General features: G+C 28.6%; 4 protein-coding genes across 9 annotated transcripts; 2 read left to right on the plus strand and 2 right to left on the minus strand.

The window, feature by feature from the left end:
• Positions 1-4,177: 4,177 nt before the first annotated feature.
• On the minus strand, positions 4,178-7,678 carry LOC126843539 (phosphoacetylglucosamine mutase). Of its 4 annotated transcripts, none has more exons than XM_050581125.1 (11): positions 7,315-7,678; positions 7,070-7,243; positions 6,687-6,989; positions 6,419-6,620; positions 6,199-6,357; positions 5,949-6,117; positions 5,772-5,884; positions 5,414-5,577; positions 5,164-5,347; positions 4,938-5,053; positions 4,178-4,646 (listed from the first exon to the last, which is right to left on the minus strand). In XM_050581125.1, exons 2-11 carry the CDS (start codon positions 7,168-7,170, stop codon positions 4,514-4,516), a joined length of 1,644 nt encoding a protein of 547 aa, XP_050437082.1. In that variant the 5' UTR covers positions 7,171-7,243; positions 7,315-7,678; the 3' UTR covers positions 4,178-4,513. The 4 variants fall into 4 exon arrangements, with proteins under 4 accessions (XP_050437082.1, XP_050437081.1, XP_050437084.1 ...); XM_050581124.1 differs by having other exon boundaries at positions 7,070-7,173; positions 7,238-7,678; XM_050581127.1 differs by having other exon boundaries at positions 7,070-7,173; positions 7,583-7,653.
• Positions 7,679-8,615: 937 nt separating this feature from the next.
• LOC126843579 (unconventional myosin IC-like) lies at positions 8,616-12,426 on the plus strand. Of its 3 annotated transcripts, XM_050581188.1 has the most exons (7): positions 8,616-8,701; positions 8,794-8,937; positions 9,748-9,889; positions 10,073-10,194; positions 10,259-10,477; positions 10,557-10,666; positions 12,028-12,426. In XM_050581188.1, the coding sequence occupies exons 2-7, from the start codon at positions 8,803-8,805 to the stop codon at positions 12,140-12,142; spliced, it is 843 nt and encodes a 280-aa protein (XP_050437145.1). In that variant the 5' UTR covers positions 8,616-8,701; positions 8,794-8,802; the 3' UTR covers positions 12,143-12,426. The 3 variants fall into 3 exon arrangements, with proteins under 3 accessions (XP_050437145.1, XP_050437143.1, XP_050437146.1); XM_050581186.1 differs by having other exon boundaries at positions 8,629-8,937; XM_050581189.1 differs by having other exon boundaries at positions 8,632-8,937; positions 9,769-9,889.
• Positions 12,427-12,962: 536 nt separating this feature from the next.
• Positions 12,963-14,273, minus strand: LOC126843593 (uncharacterized). Its single transcript, XM_050581206.1, has 2 exons — positions 14,029-14,273; positions 12,963-13,260 (listed from the first exon to the last, which is right to left on the minus strand). Exons 1-2 carry the CDS (start codon positions 14,105-14,107, stop codon positions 13,046-13,048), a joined length of 294 nt encoding a protein of 97 aa, XP_050437163.1. The 5' UTR covers positions 14,108-14,273; the 3' UTR covers positions 12,963-13,045.
• A 111-nt stretch (positions 14,274-14,384) lies between these two features.
• On the plus strand, positions 14,385-17,557 carry LOC126843538 (tRNA (uracil-5-)-methyltransferase homolog A-like). Its single transcript, XM_050581123.1, has 9 exons — positions 14,385-14,708; positions 14,792-14,962; positions 15,032-15,190; positions 15,298-15,502; positions 15,715-15,842; positions 16,235-16,491; positions 16,566-16,797; positions 16,866-17,064; positions 17,138-17,557. Exons 1-9 carry the CDS (start codon positions 14,541-14,543, stop codon positions 17,380-17,382), a joined length of 1,764 nt encoding a protein of 587 aa, XP_050437080.1. The 5' UTR covers positions 14,385-14,540; the 3' UTR covers positions 17,383-17,557.
• Positions 17,558-24,905: the final 7,348 nt, after the last annotated feature.

Below are 24,905 nucleotides of genomic sequence, written 5' to 3' on the forward strand. Positions count from 1 at the left end.
TGCGCTTATATATTAGCATGACTTTAAATTGCTAGCCCATTATATTTAATATCAATATTTTTGATGGACTAAAATATCGATTAAATACTATTTTTAAGTACAAACCTAACTGGTGGTCGATTATTCTTATTATTCGAGACAATTTAATATATTGTGTCTGTAAACCCCCCTCCCAAAAAAATTTAAAAAAACAAAAGCATAATAAAACCAATATCTTTTCGACCGTTAATTACCAATAAGATCAAAATTAAACGAGCAAGTGACGATGATGAAAAATAATTCAATCAAACATAATTACTAATGCTTTTTTTAATATTTCCTTCGCCTAAGGTTATTTTAATGAGTGACTTTTTCTGCTTAACATATTGATTTTTGCTAAGTACAAACGAGTAGTTGAACGAGATCTTTTAAGTTTTTTTATTTCTCCTAAAACATAAAAATATTAACATCAACATAATAAGCGTTTACTATAACAAATATAGGTACCTAATTATAATACCTACGAATTTAATTTCAAAGTCTATTATTTAGCTAATAAATGTAATATATTTAACGTTTACTCGAATTTTAAACAACTAGAATAATTACGCTTATGTATGCATTCCAACATAATCATAGTAACCGTTATAATTATCGTATTGACCTTGATGCTTTGGTATTGCATTAGCAGTTTCAACTTATCCATAATATCACATTAACACAGCAGTATTCTGGCCATCAGTGCAGACATAAATGAGGTACTACCTTAGAAACGTGTTGTAGTAACTGATACGGCAGTGCTTAATATTAATGAGACAACCCCTTTATTGTTGAAACTATAATCCTGACTTGTTTTTCTCTGCCAACTATATCATTATACTGTATACATATTATGCCGATTAAAGTATCATGTTTTTATAATTATATAATATTTAGGTTGATATGTATATACCTATTGTTACAATGTTAAAAAAATACAAAATACATAATTCGGTTAAAACAACTTAAAGCTGAAAGAGATGATAGATTCTACAGTACATCTAAATAAATATATTATAATTGTAATAAAGGGTTGTAATTTTACACATTAAACATTTTAACTGCTTAATGCTCAGGTAAGTTTTTCTCCAAGTAATTGCATGATGAAAAATTATACTTTTCATTCTCCCTCTAGTTAACAAGCTTCACATAATATTTATTTTATCCCAACGAACTTATTTAAATAGTTAAATTTTGGCTCCTCGCTCACAACAATACTGCATTGTTCCCCGGCAAGTTGTTACTTATTATATAGTAAACTATTATTTGACGCATTTAAAGTTCCAAGTTTTATAATTACCACCTTTTTCGGTTCTCCCACTTCAATTCAAATCTAGAAGACAAAATTTAGATTTTCTTCTTCTTGTGCAACAATTATTTAAACCCAAATGTTTCTTTCTATTTTAATAAGTTGAAGAAAACTTTGCATACTAAAACTTTTATATACATTTCTCTTTTAATTGTAAATTACAACCAAAATAGTAGCTATACACAAATTCAACAACAGTACCTATTAGATAATTTATGGTCAGTTATAATTTATACAGAGTCATATTTTATACACTCAAAAATATGTTCGTTACTGTTATTTTAATAACACACTAAAAATGTTAATAAAATATTCAGTTCAGAAAATTGTGTATGGGTACAAATTATCAACTATGACCAATACGTTTTTCATGTGTACATTTTTATTTATAATGCACTTAAATGTTTCTTTGTGCTATAGCCAATATATTAATATAATACGTAAATTTACTATCATAACGGGAAGACATTTGTTTACCCGTTATTGTAATAAAATACAAAGTTTTTAACAGCACTAGTAGGGAAACTTTTTGATTTCACTTGAAAGCGATTTGGTGGTAGAAATAAATATATGCGAAAAACTTAATCGAAATGATTTTATTAATCTCTAACAGTTGTTAAACTTTACGCTTGAAATGTAACGAGAAAGGTAAGGTGTCCTTGTGCGTGTAATTTTCTTTGAGTTTCCCATTTTCTCTCTGTACGACTCTCACATCTAAACCATATAAAAGTCAACCTACACGATGTTAAGACCTCAGGGACGTTTACCTTAGTTATAAGTTCAAGACTAAAAATAAACAACTACATTTTATTACTTAAATTGTACCGATTTCCAACATTAGAAAGGACAAAACAGTGCTGTTGAATAACTAGGAAGTAGGGCTATACATCTCCTATTGTATCTATACTTATATAATTCACATAATAAGATAATTGTGTTTAATAAAATACCTATAGGTAAAGTATTATTAATTTTCTTCGCTGTCAAAAACAAAAACCAACGTTGGGTCAAGTGGAGCTACATTGTAAAAGCGGGTTTTTTCATTAAACAATTCACCCTTTAAAAAATGTAATTATAAGTTGTTAATGAATCATACAAATAAATAAAATACAAGTATTGTTGGTTTTTTCTAGAAAAAAAATAGTACTTGCATTTGTCCCATACCCATTTGCTTATAATAAAAATACTTGACCCTATTTAAAGACTAAAACACATATTTTTGCTGTATAGAAAACTATACCTAAATACATTTTTATTTTAAACAACTTTTTATAGTATAACAACTTCAAGTCTACCTACATAGGCTGAAGTACTAATATAAACACGTCTACCTCTTAAACAATTTTAATTTTTTTATAATTCAAATCTTAAAATAAAAATGTCATTTCCCAATAAAAGTAATAGGTTTGTGTTTGCTATTTAACTTCATAAAAATTGCAATTTTATTTTAATGTAGAGAACAACATACATATATACTATATGAATACATATAATACCTATACCATAGCCTTAGTTTGAGCAAAAAAAAAATGGAGATTGGTCCATTACGACCCGAGATCTAATCTTAACAATATAAAATATAAATATTTACATTTATTTATAGTATATGATAATATGTACGTACATTTAAAACGATTAAAAGAAAAATATTTGAATTTGATTTTAATTATAAAATATTTACGAGTATAAAATATTGAACGGTTATTCAAGTTCATTTTTTTAAAATATTGTAAACGTATGAAAAATTATTCATTTTTAATGACACGTTTATAAACAAATGGAAAGAACTAATATATAAATATCTACATTTATATAATATATTATAGGAACGACGGAGAAAATAAGTTAATTTTCGCAAACATAATGTAAAAAAAAAAGTTTATTTGCGGTCGGGTTAGCTGATAAGTAATGCATACAGCTGGGTTATAACTAAGCCACGCGAATATAAAATGTATTATAATGGTAATGGAATAGTGAGTCAGGAGAATAAATAATAAATTCGGTATTAATATAAACATGTACAAACAAGTCGATTATTCTCTTTAAAAATGTGTACCATAATAATTCATAAGCAAAATCAACTTTAAAGCAACAAAATAATGTCTGGTAACGCCTTAGAAAGTAGAAACCTCAGTTTTTTTGATCGCTTAATCTCAAAACTAATTTTCTACTGACCAGTAATTTCGTGTGGATTCATTATGTAATTTTTTAAAACAAAAAAAATGTATTTATTTATTTGTCAGCAGACCTTAATTAGTGGAATAACTTTTTTTTAGTTAGTCAAAAGGTACTATTTTTGAATTTTTAAAAACGAGTTCTTAAGATTATATTGTTCATACGGCTAAGTATCAATTTTTTTACAAAACATCGAAATTTGGAATTTGTTTTCCTTGGAAGTGTAAAGAGGTGTACAACACGTCATGTATGTGTTATGGACAACTAATGTACTGTGTACAACTCAACCAACGCAAATTTAAACACATTTCCTCCATAAATGAATTTGAAAAATGTATTAATCACAAATATTTGATTTAACACAAGATGGTACTGTTAAAAATAGATCTTGTACAAAAATAATATCCATATCTATGTAGATGGTAAATTCATCATCACTCAAATATCAACTGTTGGCCACCAATCAAATTATCACAAGTTGGAAGATTTTGTAATTTGTAGGCACCTTTTAGGAGTAAGAATGAGGTATTTACAGTGAACAGTAACAATATGTGATTACATTTCATATTTTTTTTTTCAAAATTGTTAACTACAAAGAAAATCAGTTAAATTTAATTTGTTTAAATAGAAACGACTGCATCAACTCAGTTTAAAAAAGTAAAAACCATAAATAAATTGATCATTACAAAATTATTTTATTATAAAACTAAATAATATTTTTTTAACTAGGTTTAAGTATAATATATTTGTAGTTTAACAAAAATTAATCATTAGGCTTTTGTATCACAACAGTAAAATTTAACAATAACAATAAAAATATAAAAAAGGTCAAATTATTAAAAAGTTTCGAATTCTGTTATTATTTATTGTATTAGCTGTATGCTAATAAAAAAAAAATATAGAAAACATAATATAGATATATAATATAGATTACACGCATATGACCCTGTATACAGACGACACTGATAAATTTAATAAAATATTTTAAGTATTAAATTGTATGTAATTTAACTAGCTCGGTCTTTTTCCTACACCGTCAGCCATATCGTAGATGACAGCAGCAACCTCTACGGCAAGTTTATCTGCATGAACCTGTGTATCTGCCTCAGCGTAAACTCTGACAACATCTTCTGTGCCAGATGGTCTATAATTAGAAACAAATTGTAATTGCTTAAAATTTAAAGCATTTTGAATAACACATTACATTCATGACAATATATCAATCATGGAATGTTTACAATACAAGTGTGGTAAGTTATGTAAACGTTTTTATTAAATCTTAAAGTTTTAATAATAACTTAAAAGTACATTTGTTTTTATTTCATTATACGAGTAAGTTGTGTTATAAAAATATAATTAATAAAATAAAATATCTTAAAATCATATATTTTTTTTACAACGACAATGCTTGATCATTAAAACCGATTTTAATTACCTCACAAATGATCTAGCCATTGGATAATTAGCGACGATAGAATTGATCTTATCTTGAAGTCCTAGTGGCCTTATGCAAATGCGTTCGGCATCGCCTGTAGAAAATGTATTCCTGTCCTAAAAACGTTTTTTATGATAAATAATAAATATATATAGACTAGTGAAACCTACAGTATAATCAGTTTACATAAACGACATTTTGTTTTATAAAACTTCAAATTATTTACTTTAACAGTGACTTTCATCAAACGATTAGGTAAATCTGCATATGTATTGTACCAATCATTGAGACTCCATCCTCGTTCACAAAGGACAGTTTCAACAATCAGCATATCTGAATAAGCATCGCCAACAGTTTCATTTGTCATATCCATTATACAAATCAATTTTTTGAGAGCTATTAGTTTCGACCTAACGACATATTTAATAATAAAAATTAATATAATATAAAAATTTAAAAAACTACAAAAAACATACTCATCTTTTTGTTTAGACGCTTCTTTCCTAATTAGATTTCTTATTGATTCTTTGAAGATTAATGTACCATGACCGTTAGCTTCAAAATAAACGCCAATATCGTAATCTTGTGCTTTGTGGTGTAGATGCTTTACACCGGTAGGAACACAAGCCACTGGAACTTTCTGAAAATGTTGGACAGATAAAACGAGTGAAAATATGGTTGTAAAATGAGCCTTAAAAATAACTCTACAAAACTAACAGACTCAGTCTGTTGTGAGCGCTGATAATGATACTACTGAAAGTGTACTATGAAAAATATTTTATAATATTTTATTACTTTACTATACAAAACGTTAACAAAAAAAAAAAATCATACCAATGTATTTGACACAAAGTTTGTAGAATTTCCATTTGAGTAGGCTGTTTGTACTAATCCAATGTTTACGTCAAGACCCGAAGCTATGATTTGTTCTTTCACATACCCAGCCACTATTAATGAAAAGTATTTAAATATTTAGCTTATCAATTAATTTTAAATTGTATAGCAATTTACCTAATGTAGCTATGCGATCACCATCTAATAAATAAAACTTGTTACTTTCGTCGACAAAGAAATAAATGATTCTATCTGCATCCCCATCAACAGATATATACTTTGCATTAGGTTTGATAGATAAACCAGTCGGAGGACATTGATTGGACTTGACAAAATCCGCACCACACTAGAACAGTTTATGGTTTAAATTACATATTACTTAATAACAAGACTTAGCGATAATGCTTATAATCTTATGATATCGTACTTTAGAATTTAATTTTTCTGAACTGGATACTTCATCATTATGCATATTGATTATCAACGTATTATCAAGATAACTTAGAGCATCTTTCATTTTTAAAGCACCCACACCGTTAGCACCATCAAATTCTATTACTGTATTGTAATTTTTATAATCAGTGCACTATAAAAAAAAAACTGTTAAGTATTAATTGAAAATATCTTCTTAATTAATAGGTACTTGCCATATTTCTCATATCTTTGAAAGCAGTAGTCAGTTTGTTGAAATACGATTGTTCGTTTGGTTGACCGTACAAGCAATTTGTATTATAACATCTAACAAAAAAGTGTAACATCGGTGTTGTTATCACACCAAAATCTTCAAAGTCACTATTAAATTGTTTCATACCAACAATCACTGCATCTAATAACTTTTTTCCAGAATATCTAAAATATATAATGAACGAAAATTTAGTAAAACAGTTTCATCGCAGAAGCTTACATTAATCTTACCTAGTATCTCGCCCAACATACACTTTGGGTATATAACTGGAATCAATATTGTACTTGGAAACTAAACTCGTAAGTACAGTAGATACGTGTTGATCATCTATAGCGTTGGATAACTCGGTAGCCAATACTTCCCAAGAACTCTCAAGCATTTCTCCTTGTGGATCAATAAGTTTGACTCCGTTATCTTCATGCGCATTGTGTGAAGCCGTAATCATTAGACCGACTCTAGCAGACTTCAAACACATGGATCGCAACGCCACTAGCATACCCATTCGATGCATGACATGGTCAAGATAATCGGCTCTAATAACAGTTTAATATATATATATTTTTTTAAAAAAAAATGTTAATAATAACTAGAAATAATTATATACAACACTCACTTGCATCGTATACCCGAAGTTCCATATTGAAAAACAATACTTCCTGGGTTTGGATACGATATGAAGTTGCTTTCATTAAAAATACTTTTGATCCACGACATTTTCTGTGGCAGAATAAAACAATAATTATTATTGTTTTAAAATTATTTTTCAAACTAGACACTTAACTCTTATCTGTAAACACAAAACAGACGACAGTATTGTAAATATCGAATTCGCTACCTATTGTGAAAATATCCAATCACCTAAGTATAGGTATTTACAACATTTACAAAACCCTTCACAATGCATACCACACACATTATAATATTATGGTGTTACGTAAATCAGGAACAAGTGAAATCGTAATTCATGACCAATACGTTTTTAATATAGCAGTATGTCTTTCTTTTTATTTATGGGGAGGGTTCATCGACAATAACTATCACCAACAAATTTAAAACCCATTATGGGGAATGTAATTTATGTGTAAAACGACGAATCTTGTACATAAATACTAGGAACATTAATTACTTAAAAATCGGTTCTGTAAATTTGTGAATCCCCTTTCACCAACAAATAACTGAATCTAATATGAGTAAATTATTGTATCAAGAGAGCAGAGTGCAGACACGTGTCAACCGTATTCTGTTATCACAGTGTTTTACTGTTATCTCTATATTGATTCTCAGCTGTGTATTTTTACCATGTGCACAATGTAGTATGTACCGACAATTGACTATACCTAATTTTGGTACCTATATATTTTCATATCCTTTATTACTTATGATATTTCACTACCTATATAATATGTATTAACTATTAACATTTATATTAGCTCATACTTGCAGCTTGCTAAGTACATAACGGATTAAGATATCTCTAAATTCGTGTTCCAACTCCGTTTCTAAAGGACTAAGACTCTGAACTCATTTATTATATCGTGCTATACCTGTGTATAGTTCTAAATATTAAATTTGTCATCAGAATAATAGTCGCAATACTAAAAAGGTGCTGTCTAGTATAGTATTTATTCTGGCTGTATAAGCCTATAATTAGTAGAGCGTGGAAACAAATTACAAGTAGGACCTCTTTCCCTACAGTCTTTACCTCCAACTCTCCGAGGTCCCGAAGAAATATAAGTAATAAACAGCATATATATATATATATATATATTATTTAATACGGACGAATAATTACTATTGTATAATATATATATGTATACTACTATCCCAAAATATGAAAGAAATATTTATAGTTGCCATGATCGGTTTAAAATATTTTACAAAATGTTTACTTTTTTTTTTAAATATACATTCGAGAACTTGAAATGATAATATGTCTGTGGCTCCAGCGGTTTGATTGACGCATTGTATACAACAAACGTCGCTAAATAATAATAGCCACAGATCAAGTCGAGCCAATTTAACACAATGTAGTCGTGTATTTCATTGTAGTGCGGCATACAATTTGATTGATATTTTTCATCGCGTACAACATAGCAATGCGCGACTTTGAGGTCAAATTAGTTGAAGAGGACAAATTAATACTTTTAAACACGATGCGGTCTCCACCAGAGACTGCTTTAGTGATCAATCTAATATCAATAGTGTTATACTTGTCACTTGGTGTATGTTATAAACTTCAACTTAGGTACACATAAATATACTATACCTAATATTGTTATTAAAAATCCTAAAAAGATCAAATTTTTTACTAACTTAAACAATATGTTTCCGATTAAGTAATACAAGATGAAGAAAAATAATATCACATGTAAACGAACCGCATTTATCGTGAACACGCGGAGACTGGTTGTAAGAAACTTAACACAGACGTTACCGAGGATCGTATCACACAGGGGATGGCCTAAACAAATATTGAACCATGTAGGTATATATGAAGTATACAAAATTTGGTTTGGTCCAACATTAGTTGGCAGCACGACTTATAAATACTAACCAGTAATACCCTAATAATGGTCTATATCTAGTTATTCACCTACCTAATTTTACATTGGAATCTTCATAAACCTAATAAATAACAATTTTAACACCCTAGTAGTCGCTAGTTCATTGATAATCATGACAAATTTTTAACTCAATTAATTTTTTTTCCTCTTAATAATATCTAAATTTTAACATCATATTTAACACCCATAATAATTATTGATTAATGATATCAAAATTCAATAATATGCAATAAAACAGCGAGCATAGACGCATTAACATCAGGAGTCAGGACACTGACAGCCTGTAAATAAGAAGCATACATAATAAATAAATATGTATGTGCATAATAAATAAATAAATATATATGTAATTATAAACTGGATTTTTCATAAATATGAACGTATACATATTTTTTATAATAAGTAACTTGATATAAGAAAAAAAAAGTTTAAATAACGATTTAAAATTAATAGTTTGAAAAAAAAGCTTGAGTACCGTTTTTATTTACAATCAGTTTGCGGAAATATAATTATTTAGTTTTTTCTGCTTTGTGAAAAAAACTCATTAAAATCTTCACCAAGGCATAATCTTTATGTTACCATATTATAATGTCCAATGGCCGCCCGGCGCCATGAGCCTAAACGACATTTGAAATTTAATCCAAGCGTTTGTGTAACTTAAGTACAAACATTATTTTAAAAAATATTTAAAAACAGCGTTTTAAGATGACAAATATTTTGTTGACAGTACAATTATGGTTTATTGCAGGCAACTAAAAAGTTCAGAAAATGGCATAAGATATGGTTACAGAAAAAATACAAAATGGCAATGGATTCTCGACATAGAAAACAGCTCGAATTGAAAATACTAGCTGAAACCCTTTTCAAAGGTATTTCAGCACAACTAACTGTTAGAAAAATCACTAATAGTCGTTCTTACCAGCTGTTTAGCTTAAAAATTAAGTTGAGTTTGACAGTACAAAAATTATTATAGGTTAAGCTACACTTAAGTGTTAAGTCAAACTGCTGAGAATAGCCATAAATTATTTTTGTACGCGATGAATATTTTACAGACAAAAAATGGAATTATGGTCAATGCAGTTCACACTTTTCGTTTCAAGGCGAACGGTTGAATATTACAGAGAAAAGCTTAAGGGCGACATTCATGCATACAGTACCTAAAGAAAAATATGTTGTAAGACGTCACTATGATAATTGATTAATTTGTAAACATTTAATAGTATTTTAATTCCTTTTAGTACGGTTCCAGGGTAGTTAAATTCGATCGAAAAGGATATAAAAAAAGATCCAGGCTATTAATATTAACAACTAAGACGCTCTATTTGAATCAAGTAGTGAAAAATAAGTTAAAAACTGTCGACAAGATACCACTGATTTACGTGAACAAGTTTGAAGTCACTTCGGGAAAAGATAACTTTTTGCTGATTAAAATATCCTCACAATACAAACAAACTAAAGTACTTACCTATTTTCCTTCGAAATATGTGAAAACAGCATAATAAGTTAATTGATATGAACGAATGTTATTACTTTCAGGGTGATTTAATTTTAGAGATTCCTTACCTAATAGAGTTTATTACGAAGTTCATCAACATTTCAAAAAAATGTACTCTGTTGAATATCAACAGAATTGATATTGGTCAAAAGTAAGTTTAAGTTAGTTTCAAGAGTAGCAGCCAGTGCCCAATGGATAGGTACTTGATGAAATTCGTAATTTTTAATTTTTACACTAGTGTGAGCATTTTAACTATTATTTAAATTTTTTATACTAGAAGAGGGATTGTCAGTGCTTTTAAAAACAAATTGACGACGAGCGTGATAGTTTATTAGTTTGAGTATTAAGGATTTATTAGGGTGATTGTTGACAAATGACACATTGTAGCTTCAAAGGTCAGAAGGTACCTATTGATATTATAATGATGAGTTATTTTAATAATTTATTTTGTCTGTCTTCCAGGAATCGTAGGATCGATTTACTTGAGTAGCGCATCAATCGTTTAGAAATATTACTTCAAAAGTACAGCAAGGTGTCAAAAGTTCAATTCCTCCCTCAAAATCGGGAAACCCCCATAAACTATGGCTAATCTCTCGTTTTATAACAAATCATCAATATAAAAAAGAGGAATAAACTAGTATTTTTTGTTTTACATAAAAAACTATTGTTAATTTAATTTTGGCCTTAGAAAGTAAAATTAATGAAAACATTGATAAACTAACCCTTAAAATGTACCCTAAAATATTTTTTTAAGGGTTGAAAAATATTATTAACTTATTCCTCATTTAATTGCGAAGAAATTGAATATACTTACATAATACATTTTTACTACACTAGATCAGAAAAAAATATTATAATAAAATAAAAACATAATTTTATAATTAATATACTTTATAGGCATTATGATTGCCACTTGCCAGCATTCAGCGAGGCATAAAGTAAAACCTAACCTACCAGATTTTTTTACAAATATATTATATCATTTTTAAATAATTTGATCGTTGGTGGCCAAAGCATCTGATATCGGCTATACAGTACGGGCTTGATGAGGTGCTAAGATAATATGTTTTAATAACAACGATAGGGTGAATGACCAATCACCGAGTTGTGCTAAAAATATAAATTTGTAATACCGTCATTTACTGTCGCTATTTATCACTATATTAGTTGTTGGTTACTCATACGAGAACTGTGAGAAGTTGTGGTCAATCAATTAATTTATCAATTTGGTTATTTATTTATTTTTGAGGTTATTTGTCCATTGTATTATGAGTGAAATTATTGAAAGAAAAGAGACATTTTTGCTTTTAGGAAACTGTGGAGAAAAGATCTATGAATATGAGTCTATATCGGATGCTTCGGGGAAAGACGATAAAATTTATGTATTTTGAAAATTTGTAATTATATTAAATGTAAAACATATTGGGCAGTGGCTAGTGACTAAAATAAATTAAGTTTTGTTATTATTAATAACCTTTTACCTTGTAATCTATACCAAATTGTTTGTTATAGGTTAACACATACTATTAAAGGGTCAAAAAGTGGTGTCATAGAACTGAAAGAAAATAAATCAGCCACACCTATTATTATGAAGGACAAAAATAAAAACCTAATTGTCAGTGGATAGTTATACAATATACATTTTACATTATTTTTGTTTGATAAAATTACTAGTACATATAATTTAAAATTTGTATATTTGTAAGACCATCACTGTACCACTGAAGTATATTTATTTTGAAGAGAATATAACAAGATAAAATGTCAGTTAAGGAAAAATTTAAGGTAGTTAGAACTGGAATGGCCACTACATAGACAGTACCTACAAAGTTGCATTTAAAAATCTCTAGTTAGTTTTAAAAATACTTGTATTCAGACATTATTATAGTGAAATATTTCTTTTAGTATTGAGTGTTGACTTGTTTTTATGTTTAAAAATTTTAATATTCAATTTACCTTCATACTAATATTCTTAATTACCATAATGATTTTTATTTTAGCATAAACCATTTAATATAAGAATATTTTACTAACACAAGGCAAAGTAAAAATATATAAATCAAAGATTCGAACACATTTGCAACAAATTTTATTTGGCGCCTGGAGGAATAATAATAAACTTTAACCTAAACAAATGTTTTGGAATTTGATGCATGGTAATATAGTTTAATTTCATCAGTAGCTACGATATTTTTTGTTGGTGTCTGAAGATGTTCATAATTACACAAAGTACTCATCATTTGGTCAACTAGGGATGCTCTAGTAACCAAGCATATATGTAATCTTTGACCAGTTAATATATGAGGAGCCAGCCAAGGAGCCCATGTTAGAACAGGACGTAATTATGGTTTTAAAACTGACATTTTTGTTTATAAAAGTAACTTTAAATAAAATATTTTAAGTAGGAGATAAGTGAAAAAGATTTTGTAACTTCTAATTAATACAAATTCTGAATACACATCATTTTTTTAATAATATAAATTTCAATAATAACTTATCTTAACAATACCAAAACAAAAATGATTTAAACTTATTTTTGTGTAATTTTAATTTCTTTAGGCTTACTAGGAGCAGCTTGAACAGTTTGACCAACTTGTTTCTTTTTCTTTGACAAAAATACCTTTTTACTATCGGTCGCTAATGCTCTAAGTTCGTCTTCAGCCAACTTGTTTACATTTTTACTAACCATACGTTTAATTCGTTGACCTTCATCATACTTGTGTTTTGTAGATGGCATTGGACAAGCTAAGGCATGAAAAAAACATTTGTATTAATCTTAAAAGTTAAAACTGTAAAACATTTAATTAAATGGTTAAAAGTACTTACAAAAGAAATACATAGCAACTATTGGGTAAAACTCAAACCTCTAATTTACTATTCATCCCTTTTTTTCATTAATAGTTTTTATTATTCTAATTAGAAAAAAATGAAAAGCTGTTTGCAATAAAAATTGAAGTAATAGCAATTTTAAGCATAATAGGATGCATATTAGTTTTATCTGTGGCGGAACGTTAAATTTTGTCTTGCTCAATACTTAGAAATTATTCAGTATTCACCAAACTGTTGACATTATCCTTAGATTGTATCGTGCAAGTCAAAGAAATGTTTTGCTTTATGAAGCAAAGCAATGGCGCTGTACTCTTATTAGACTGTTTACTTAAAGTATGTGCGAACTTTAAATGGCTGTTACTTTAAAATTAATTAGGAGTGTCATTTTATTTTAGTGCACCTCTTCATAATCGGACTGAAAAATACTATTGAATAAAAATAAAAGAATGGTCGTGAAGTTAATTTGTTCAAAAAAAAGATACAACCTAAGTGATTACAATTTAAAGATAATAATATTAGTAGAATTATATTGTTACAATTGCAAATTTAATTTGAAATAATTTTTTACACATTCCTTGAGTAAAACTTTTTTTATACTGACCATTGTTTGTTGAATTCATTTTTAGTGAAAGTAATAAACAAAATCTAACAAACCAACAACGTATGTATATCAAATTAACTAACCTTTCCTGCTTTTCTTTTCTGGCTTTTTCTTCTTCACAAAAGAAACCTGCGATTTATTTTTAAATTTTCCTTGCGGCATCTTGAAGATTTGTTCAATAAAATATGCAAAAATGACTTGGTAGATATAATATTTAGAACTGTTAAAAGGTTAATGAACAACAGTCAATACATAAATATTTCGCAAATTAAATACAATAAAGTGTTTATTAAACAGTATTTACAGTCATAAGCACGTGAAACGTTATCATTTTATATTTTACCTGATAAGGTTAACAAGCAAACCTTGATAAGAGTTTAATCAGTTATCATTTATCACTAGAATTTAAAAATTGATAGATTGACTATACACAATAAACATTTATTAAGCACAGAGCATGTGGTTTCATAACAGCTCATTATAATATAGAATTAAATTTGTAATGCTTGTATTTTAAAACTTAATTTTTTTTATACAAGTACAATTATTTCAGTGTAGTCTATTGGGTTGTAAAGTTAAATATTATTTTTCTAAAATGAAAACCGAAACTGAATTAAACGATTTAGAAAATATTACTGACGACAAAACAGAATGTACCGAAAAAGTGGAAAGTAATCCTTTTGCTTATTTAGATAGAAATGATTTTACATCTGAAAAGTTTAAATTGGAAGTGCGAAATCTTCCAAAATATTACGGACTTGTTGTAAGTAAAGCTGTAAAGTTTAGTTTTTAAGTTCTACATACCTAATTCAAAATTCATATACATAACAGTATTTGTATTTGTAGGAATTTAAGAAATTAATCAATCAACAGTTAAAATTAAATAGTGCCAAAGTGAAGACTCCAACGCGCAATGGAAAATGGTTGTATGTATGTTTTCACTCTGAAGAGGAAAGATCTGCTGCTTTAGACATTTTAAATGGATACAAATGGAAGAATGCAGTCCTACAAGCTAGTGTAAGGAATTTGGTTCTTTTTTTCTGTAAAAATGTCTTATTACTATATTTAAAGAAATATAACTTGTAGGTGGCCCAAGCTGTTCCCGATCCTTTAGTTAAAAAACGTAATGAACAATTTGGAGATGATGGACCAGACCCAAAAAAGCCAAAGTTAAGTAATGATGAAGCGGAACAACAAATGATAAATAATGTCACTCCATTACATAATTTATCCTATGACGAGCAAGTAAGAAAATTTGTATTCTTAAATTGTCTTTTTAAATAATACTAAAATAAAAATAAAAATTATGATTTTTGTTTTAATCAGAATAATAATGTAATTTTTTACTATAGTTAATACAGAAAACAAACAGTATAAGAAATATTCTTTTGGAATATACTAAACGATTACCTAAAACCAATAAAGACTTATTGAGTTGGTTAAAGGAGAAGAAAGAAATTAACAACGGTCTTCCGTGTGAAATGTTAGAAATACAAAGCCTTAAAGAAGATGCTGATAAATGTACTGGATATAGAAATAAATGTGAATTCACAATTGGTAAATAAAATTAGTATACTATACTGCATTTCAAAAGAGAACATACCGATTTAGTGCATCACAACTGACGGCTGGAGAACGCTGAGAGGCGTTAAGATATTGGAGTATTAAGACTTATGCCTTTCTACCTAAATGCCAGAGATTTTTTTTTAATGTTTTCACTCTAAATATCTTTAATAAGGAATAATTAAGTTTTGCTTTTTTGTTCTTAGGAATGGATATGGAAAATAAAGAGCCGGTAGTTGGTTTTCGTATTGGTACATATGTTCAAGGGAAAACGTGTGTAGCACCTATAGAAAACGTTTCAAATGTCCCTCAGCGTATGAAGACCGCGGTTAAAGTAAATAATCATAACTTAACGAGAGTTTGTTCTTGAGTTCTAAGAGCTGGAATTTATTACAAAAAGTTCTTATTTACTCGTTCTAAATATGCTTTTGGAATCAGAATGATAATAATTGTAAAACTATCTCATAATTCAAAGATTTCCATAACAAAAAAAAAAAACGCATAACCTATATCGTAATTGTTTAAAATCCAATAATAAAAAAAAAAAATTTTGAAGTTGGTTGAAACTTATAATATATTTATACTCCATAAAAAATTCTAAAGGTATATTGTGCTTCAATGTGTTTGATATTATAATATATATCTGATAGGTTATCACATGGAAACATAAAAATGTACTGTGTTTTTTTTAGATAATTAATATAATCTAAACTTTTTTTTCCTTAGTATTTCCAAAATTTTGTACGCGATTCTGGAATTCCGGTATTTAATCCAGAAACGTATGCCGGTCATTGGCGTCAATTAACAGTACGTTTAAGTTTAAAAACTGAACAATTGATGTTGATATGTGTAGTTCATACGGAAACTATGGAAGAGACGGCTATCGAGTCTTTGAAAAAATCAATTGTAGATTATTACACTCATGGGGAAGGAAAAGAATGTAAAGTAGATTCTTTATTTTTTCAAAAAGCTAAGAAAAGAATGTGAGGGCTCATCAATATTAATATTGAAAATTATATTAATATTTATAAGCAAAAACTTAATTACACATTTATAGTGCTGGCGAAGGGAACTCGTTTCCGCTAGAACTATTACACGGCCAAGGATATATTGTCGAAGAAATGAAAGGCCTTAAATTCAGAATTTCGCCTGAATCGTTTTTTCAAGTCAATACTGCTGCTGCTGAAATATTATTGAACTCTGCAAAAGAATTGGCGTCAATTAGTTCACAAACTACTGTTTTGGATGTGTGTTGTGGAACTGGCACAATTGGTTTATCTCTTGCAAAGGTACTATTGAAGATTTTTGTAATTTTCCGTTCTCGCTTAATTTTTTTGCCTTAATTTCATTATTGTAGGATTGTGCTAATGTTGTTGGTGTAGAAATCCAGGAAGAAGCTGTTAATATGGCAAAGTTCAATGCCACAGAAAATGGAATTACAAACGCTCAGTTCTTTTGTGGAAAAGCTGAGGAAATAATGAATAGACACGAATTTCAAAATCCAGAAAATGCCGATGATGTAGTAGCTGTTGTTGATCCGCCCAGAGCGGGATTACGTAAGATTTCATTATAATATATTTATATAGAACAATTTTTTCTTTTGTTAATATTACAATTTTTTTTTTTTAGATAATAAAGCCGTGTTATTGTTAAGAAGAATGAAGCATTTGAAACGATTTGTGTACTTGTCTTGCAATCCAAAGGCTGCACTGCAAAATTTTTTGACGTTAGCTATGGCTGAGTCTAAAACTAAACAAGGAGCACCATTTGTACCTGTAAAAGCTATCCCAGTCGATATGTTTCCTCAAACACCACATTGTGAATTAATAGTATATTTTGAAAGGTATAATAGTAATATTGACAATAAAGTATAATGCATTTTATTATAATTCAAACAAAATTTTGTAAATTTACTTCCAAATTTTATATTACTTAATTTTGGCCGAACTTACATTTATTTGTTGAATATAATGCTATCCAATAAAGACTATTATAATTCAAATGATTTTTGTTTACATGTTTCACAATTAAACGTAACATTTTCATTAACCAAGCTGTTAAACAATTCTACCTTTAAACATATTAATAGCTTTAAAGCTTTTGAGTACCAATTTAAGTATAATAATAAATGACAGTATATGTCTTCTTGTAGACTTTTTATTCAAAGCCAAATACATACTATTTTATTTTAACTTTGTTACTATGAAATTTAAATATACTTCAAATGTAAATTACCTTAAACAACCAAAAGTAGAAATCTCCAAATTTAAAGTTTATCTGTTGGAGTTTTCATTAGACAAATTAAAATAAAGTATTTGTAAAATACCATATTAGAATTTTACTCATGAGAAATAAGAAAACAAGTTTTGGTTGAATACTTAATATTTTTATTTAATAATTGTCATTAATATATATTCTACAGATTTATTAGTTGGCTATAAAAGTATATTCTTAACTCGGCATTATATATTTAAAGATACAAACCGTTTAAGTGTAATTTATGACCAACCTAAAAGTGTCATTATTTTTGTTATTTTAAACTGTTTTTTAATTCACCCTTATCAAGTTAAGAGTTAATTTATATCAAGTGAAAACTTAAAGGTATTTCGAAACATAATAACTATTTTGTCATAAAAAATTTATGGAATACATAAATAATATATGTATATTTTTTTAAATCCAGTGAAATCTACGAATATCTTGTGGTTTTTTTTAAATTATAACCTGTGAAATTTTTTTTATTTTGAATAATTATTGTATTATTAGTTATTTATTGGGCCAATAGCCAAAGCAAACGATTCACTGTTAAAACTATACGAGTTGGGATTCAGTACCTAACATACATTTCATCAATAAACTAGGTACATTAAAAAGGGTATTGGCCATTGCCAAGATGTACAACCTACCCGGAAACCGATGTATACAAATTTATGTATGTATGTATGTAATTTTTTTTTTATTTATTCAGGGACTCTCAATAGCCTTATAACATTACTTGGCACCCGCCCAGTTGTGAGCTGTTTGGACAGGCATTTGTAGCGTGCTTTCCCATAACAATAATTCTTTTAAGTTTTGTCGAAGTCTAGGAGTTACCCCGTTTTCAAAATGGAAGATTTATACGATTATGTAATTTTAATACGAACTCAAAGCGTTTGGCGCGCTTAAACCTATCGAATCTATAATTTGGTTTATGTCCAACAGAGACGGTTCTTTTGAATTTCGGATAGGCTACTGTGTACGTTGAAATAGCAAAGATAACATGAATAATAAAACATCGTTGTACATAGGCGCAATTTCGCTGAAAAAAAAAACAAGCTAAAATGTCTACATAAACACCGACGATATTATTAAGTCTATCCTCTTCATACAACTTGAAGAAATGCAAACAATATTGCCTATTGCGAGAGTGCTCAGCTATTCCATGCAATTTTGCTATAATGCATTACCGAGGGTTCAGTTAAGTTATAATTTAACTGAACTTAAAACAACCGCTACTTAATAATTGAAAATCGATAAGAATATAGCTTAATACATTACCGTAAAACCGGGTAATTTAGGGCATATAGGTAACATAATATATATTCTAAAATATATTATTTTACCCGTATGCCCTAAATTTCGCATAATGTCCCAAGTTATCCGGTTATACAGGCAATAAGATTGCAGATAACTGCAATAAACTTCAGATGATTAAGAATGTGTAATTTTCTACAACTTGTACACAATTGCGTCGCGCTTTTGTGCGATTGGACGTAGAGCATTTTTCGGTAAAATGGTAAGTAGCGGATGATGTAAATATAGGTATTATGATTTATTAAACTGGAACAGTATGAATTATTAATGATCGTTGGACACCTACTGCGTTGATGAACGAGTTTGAAAATTTAATTTTGAAGCATTGAAATATTCTGTTTTTGCGAAAAAAAAATTGACATTAATACATAAATAAAAGCATGTGAAATCATAATAAGCTTCAATAGCAAAAACCGTACTTTAACGCTAAAGTCTTTATTTTGCAGCTAATGCTTTTTAATTCTGCAGTTCTGGAAGGTTTTTGAATGAGTTAACTTATTTTTTCATAGTTAACAAAATTTTGTCGTATATATTTTGTATTTATTTCTCTAAGCAAATTTGATTGTGCATGTATGGAGTTTATTATTGATTTTACTTATTAAATATAATATACTTATTTTCAGTATCCAACTTCTTAGCTCACTATTCTTCTTTCAGATCAAAATGCTTAATATATCTACTATACAGATTTGCTTGAAAATGAGGTCAAGAACCGTTTCAGCAAGTTTAGATACTATTTAATCAAAAGGACACCCTACTCTCTAGTAATGTGTAGTAGTAAAAATGTAATGGTTGGTTATCTTTAGTACCTACTGGTATTTAGATTAAAAAAAAAAAATTATGAGGAGACCGTTTTCTAGTCAATTCATCCACTTCGATGATTTAATTTGTCTTTATTAGAGTAAAACTCGCCAAAACCTATTCGTTGTCGATCATTCAAAATATCTAATAATAAACATGTCTATTTGGTTGCCTATTGTTTTTTTTCACGGATAATCTGAAATTCATTGTTCCATATTTTAAGCAAGTACAATAAGATAGTCAATTTCATCATCTCAGGCAGCTAAATTTTGTTAAATTTGTTTAGTTTTCAAATTATATCATCTTTATGAAAACAAAAAATAGTTAATTTCATTAATAGAAAAATAATTATTAATTAATATAGTCACATAAAAATGAGTTTATTCTACATTTAAATATATGTATACTAATTATAAAAAGTGACTCGGGAATTGCAGCTTATAACAAATAAGATTAGGTAAGTAACATTAAAAAAAATATTTATACATTTTTCAGCGGACTTGATATTTTAGCTTTTAGGTTGACATATTATTTCAATTTCTCTGGGAAATACAAGTGAATATAATATTTACACTGTAGATTCCATTTGAATTTACCTTAGTCTATTTTATTTTGTCCCGCGAGTACCTTCTTTAAATATGTAATAATAAATACGGACGTTGCTATTAGAATAATATACTTGATCAAAATAATGTTTGCCCCTGGAAAATCTATAGTCGAGTAAAAAATATTTGATTACAGTTAAGGCTTGACGTTTTTTTTAGTGGAATGTGATAAACCATAGTGCATTAAAGTTTAAAAAATTATATTGAATTATAGTTTACTAGCCAGTATTGGTCTGCAAACTTTGAACGTCTTAACTTTTACGCAATAGGTAATGATTGTTCAAGAACCATTCTTGCGATTTTAAAAGTACTATTCTTCATTTATATGCGTATGAAAAACGTCTGTGGTGCATGGCAAAAAAAGCCTAAGCCAAAAGAACGATTCTTGTGAAAAAAATTAATTTTTGTTTTCAGTCCTAATAACTATACAATCATGGACATAACTTCAGAAAAAATTAGAAATATAGTAGCATTAGGTGCAACGTTCTTCGTTATTTTTATGTTTACTGATTTTCTATAACTTGAGAGCTGATGTAGCTACTAGACCGAAAGCTGATTTAAACATAGCATCTATAACAAACCTGTAAGTACGATAACTAAATTAATTTTTGAGTGGCGTATGATGTTATTATTTTTTTTTTTTGCGACATCGAGTTATTCGAGCTTATAACGTTTTAACTTTAAGCGCCCATAGTATGTATTAGCTGTTTGTATGTATGCAGTAAAAGTGGATATTTTTGTTCATTGTTGAGCCGTCATGCTACGACGACGAATACCGCCTGCGCCAAGTCCGTTTTAGTTGACTTGGACTTTGGCATTGTAACTGTACTGGCGAAAGATGCAATTGTGTTGTACTCGCCACGCAACGACGGTTTCGGTTATTTTGGATTTAAACAAGATGTATGTGGAAAATATAAATTCTGCAGTCACGGTTAGACGATTTGTCAGGAGCCCTGTGGAAATATTGCGAAAATCAGATTAACTCTGGACGTCATCTTCTTAGGCGATCAATACTGTTACGGCGTCATAAAAACTTAAACGGCTACAACCGGACCGGAACGGTTTTTCCCAGTGACTTTTCTTAAAGATATAGGTAGAACAGTTAGGGATTGCCTAAGTGTCGCAATGAACCTCTAAAGTTGAAAATTTCTAATGGACTTCGTTATAGTATTATGTGACCCTACATGCGTAATGACATACACCTAATACCTAATATATGATGATTTTAATAAAAAGCATAATTAGTAGTATTTGCAAATTAGGTACATAGCATAAAATGTATAATAAATGTATGTATATAAATTGTATACCAGCAATTAGCAAATAAATGGCAAGTACATAAAATACGGATAATTAATACAAGAAAAACAAGTTTAATGGTTGTATGTAGGTGAGGAATCGTTAAGTGATAAACTAGTAACTACTTCCATAAAAACATTTGATGAAAAACTGTGATTATCTATAGTGTTAATATAAAAGTTTCGTTCATTAAACATTTCGTGTAAACATGATTAAATATGTTATTACTTAAATGATTCGATCATAAACGAGACTCGAGAAAACGTAGGGTATGTGACTTGGTCCAACATTTTTTTTTTTTAATAATTGAAGGGGTGAGGACTGAGGGAATAAAGGTGTTAACTGACAATTTCAAAAAAGTTCAGGAGGAAACATTTTAGTCAATATATATTCAAATATGTTTGGAACTTTTTTAATTTTTAAGCTCAACACACATTGAATTGTTATAATATTTCGCTACATTGTGTATTACTCGTATATCCTAACACTTTCATTTATTCAAACTATGTTTACAACTATTTTACAAAAAACGTTAGTTAACACCTTTATTCACTCACCCCTTCAATTAGTTTAAAATTTAAGTAAAATCCTTTGATAATAAAAAAAATTACTTAAGTATAATCAGATATTTAATTTGTTAAGCATTTATTATTTACAAGCATATGTTTATAGGGCGAGTAAAATTTAAACCTATTTATCTGCCTTTTTATAAATTCGATTTGGTTAATATAACGAGAATGATCTACTAAGGATTAACTTAACTGGTCGATAACTAGCTTTTAATACTTATAATTATAGAACATATTTATCTAAAATCACTGGTAGAGGTGAAGTTCTTCGTAGCATTATACTTGCCGGACTCATTAATCATGCGCACTTTTACTCTCGTCTATACTTAAATTTTATGTCTAACATTCGAGAAATAACTATTTAAAACTGGTTATCGTCTAGTCCTTTCTTTCAGAAGGTCATTCCGCTTTAATAATTAAGTCAAATCAATATTCATAAATAAAATAAATAATTATAAGGTTGTATTGGAATACTCGCCAATATCAGTAGCAATTCATTATTAGTTTGTCATACTGTAATATTCATTCTTATTGTTTCTATGTAAAACAGGTATATGTATTGTTTGAATTGTGTGTGCGGGATGTGTCAGTGGCTAGTACGATATGAATTATAATGTATTATGTATCAAAGACACGAGTAACTATAACAAACATCTTGACAAATTGTATAATATTTTAAATAAATTTCCTATGTAAACGTTATAATTATCATACTAAGAAATTGTAACACTCGACTGCAATAAATTACATTTTAGACACGATAATAAAAAAATATGTTATTATCAAAACATAATATTATAGTCTAAAGAATTTATTTAGTATAATGGCTGATGAAAATAATATAAAGTACATCATTAATCACGAGACGAACCATGCTTGATGGAAATAAATATAAAACATTGGAAACGAGCCCATGCAAAAATCTAGGATGCGTGTCAGAATGTAAAACATACAACTTTTTAAAAAACAAGAAACAATAGGACACCGAGAAGTAAGGAAACTTTGGAAAACCATAAGGTATACAGTGACAGCTTTCAGTTTTTTAACTTAAACACTGTTTAATTATTCATTTATTAACTACATGTTTACCTAAATTTATTGAAAATAAATATTATATTACAATTTAAAATATATTTCTAAACAATATTTTAAAAGTGTGCAATTAGTCATTATACGATTGAAATGTCTCAGTATAGAATCTTTAGATAAATTCAGACGATTACCTTTAATGACGTTTAAAATTTCAAGAAAATAACTTTAATATTATAAAAAGGTCAACCGGTTATATTTATGCTGTTGTGTTCTTTAGTGTACAGCGTACTTCAAAAATTAGCCGGTAATTAATATATACTTTAATATAGTACCTAATTGAAAGTTCATTCTATGCAAATAATGAGATATGATCTTGTGTATAATTATAAACGCAAATCAAATTCTTATACTATCCTTTGAAAACAAAATTGTTAGTCGTTAAAAATATATTATTTCAATGTGGGTGTCATAATTCAATAGCTGTTGTTCATTGTCTTATTTACGCACAACTTTGATTTGATAGATAAGGATAATATTTATATTATATACGTATACATTCGAATGTGGGCATTGTTTAATTTTGCATTGTAAGCCGTTAGTTTATTAATTTTATATAGAACAATGAAAAGTTCAACTGGAACTTTTCTCGGGTAAATATTTTTGTTGCTTCGTATATTTAAACTCGTAAGAGTAATTGCTACTGCTTTTAGAGATTTTATGTAAGCTCACTAGATGCATAGCAAAAGCTGCATTGGAGTACACACACTATTATATATTTTAGAGTTGAGACAATAGTGATTCAATGTTGACAAATACAATACATCTTACAAATACAAATGCAATACTTAACTACTTGTCGCGGTATAGTTGAAGATGTACGACCACGTTTAATATTATCATAAAATACGACAAGGCGCACATTGATTATGTGCCTACGATTAACCGAGATACCTCTGCAAGGTATGCGCTGTGTTGTCCACTTGACACATCCGAGTAATGGTTTTAAGGCATTAAACTCTCTGGTCATAGCGCCGATACTTTCGAACCGCACTTGAAAGAATTCCGAATTGCCGCTGTAAAATAGCATAAACACCAATACAGCTTTACGTTGGGTTTATTAGGCCGCCGGAAACCAGTTTGCCGGCAATCCATATTGAGATTATAACGTAGAAATTGCATTTCGAGCGACTTATTAGATTTTATCCTGTTGTCCATCCCACATACGATTATTATTATATACTGGAATGAGGCGGTTTCCCGTCGGCCGTCATTCAAATTAACGACCCGCTATGATTGTTACACTCGACGGTCAACGCACGGTCTTAGGTCTACACCGTATATTTTTCATATTTTCAACTTGTGAGTTCCGTTTCTACGTACAACATTGGACGCGATTCACATTTCAGACACGTATATTGGTGCTATTTAACACAATATTTTAGGTGTTTTACCGATTATCATGGGTCACACAGTGAAATAATAAATAAATTCTACGTTATTTTTAATTATTAGTCGTTT

This window comes from Adelges cooleyi, unplaced genomic scaffold, assembly GCF_023614345.1.
Source record: "Adelges cooleyi isolate 19-005CV unplaced genomic scaffold, UGA_ACOO_1.1 ACOO_flye_CR_arks_rails_tigmint_CR_PRNA_574, whole genome shotgun sequence".
Classification (NCBI taxonomy): Eukaryota; Metazoa; Arthropoda; class Insecta; order Hemiptera; family Adelgidae; genus Adelges; species Adelges cooleyi.

Excerpts from the sequence above, each read along its gene's own strand:
- LOC126843539 (XM_050581125.1), bottom strand. The coding sequence starts at position 7,170 with ATGTCGTGGATCAAAAGTATTTTTAATGAAAGCAACTTCATATCGTAT. Across the intron at positions 6,118-6,198 it reads CAGAAAAATTAAATTCTAAA|TGTGGTGCGGATTTTGTCAA; the intron begins GTACGATATCAT and ends AAACTGTTCTAG. Across the intron at positions 5,348-5,413 it reads GCGTCTAAACAAAAAGATGA|GTCGAAACTAATAGCTCTCA; the intron begins GTATGTTTTTTG and ends ATATGTCGTTAG.
- LOC126843579 (XM_050581188.1), top strand. The coding sequence starts at position 8,803 with ATGAAGAAAAATAATATCACATGTAAACGAACCGCATTTATCGTGAAC. Across the intron at positions 8,938-9,747 it reads CTAAACAAATATTGAACCAT|TACAATTATGGTTTATTGCA; the intron begins GTAGGTATATAT and ends TTTTGTTGACAG. Across the intron at positions 10,195-10,258 it reads TACCTAAAGAAAAATATGTT|TACGGTTCCAGGGTAGTTAA; the intron begins GTAAGACGTCAC and ends AATTCCTTTTAG.
- LOC126843593 (XM_050581206.1), bottom strand. The coding sequence starts at position 14,107 with ATGCCGCAAGGAAAATTTAAAAATAAATCGCAGGTTTCTTTTGTGAAG. Across the intron at positions 13,261-14,028 it reads AGAAAAGAAAAGCAGGAAAG|CTTGTCCAATGCCATCTACA; the intron begins GTTAGTTAATTT and ends TTCATGCCTTAG.
- LOC126843538 (XM_050581123.1), top strand. The coding sequence starts at position 14,541 with ATGAAAACCGAAACTGAATTAAACGATTTAGAAAATATTACTGACGAC. Across the intron at positions 15,843-16,234 it reads GTATGAAGACCGCGGTTAAA|TATTTCCAAAATTTTGTACG; the intron begins GTAAATAATCAT and ends TTTTTTCCTTAG. Across the intron at positions 16,798-16,865 it reads TTGGTTTATCTCTTGCAAAG|GATTGTGCTAATGTTGTTGG; the intron begins GTACTATTGAAG and ends TCATTATTGTAG.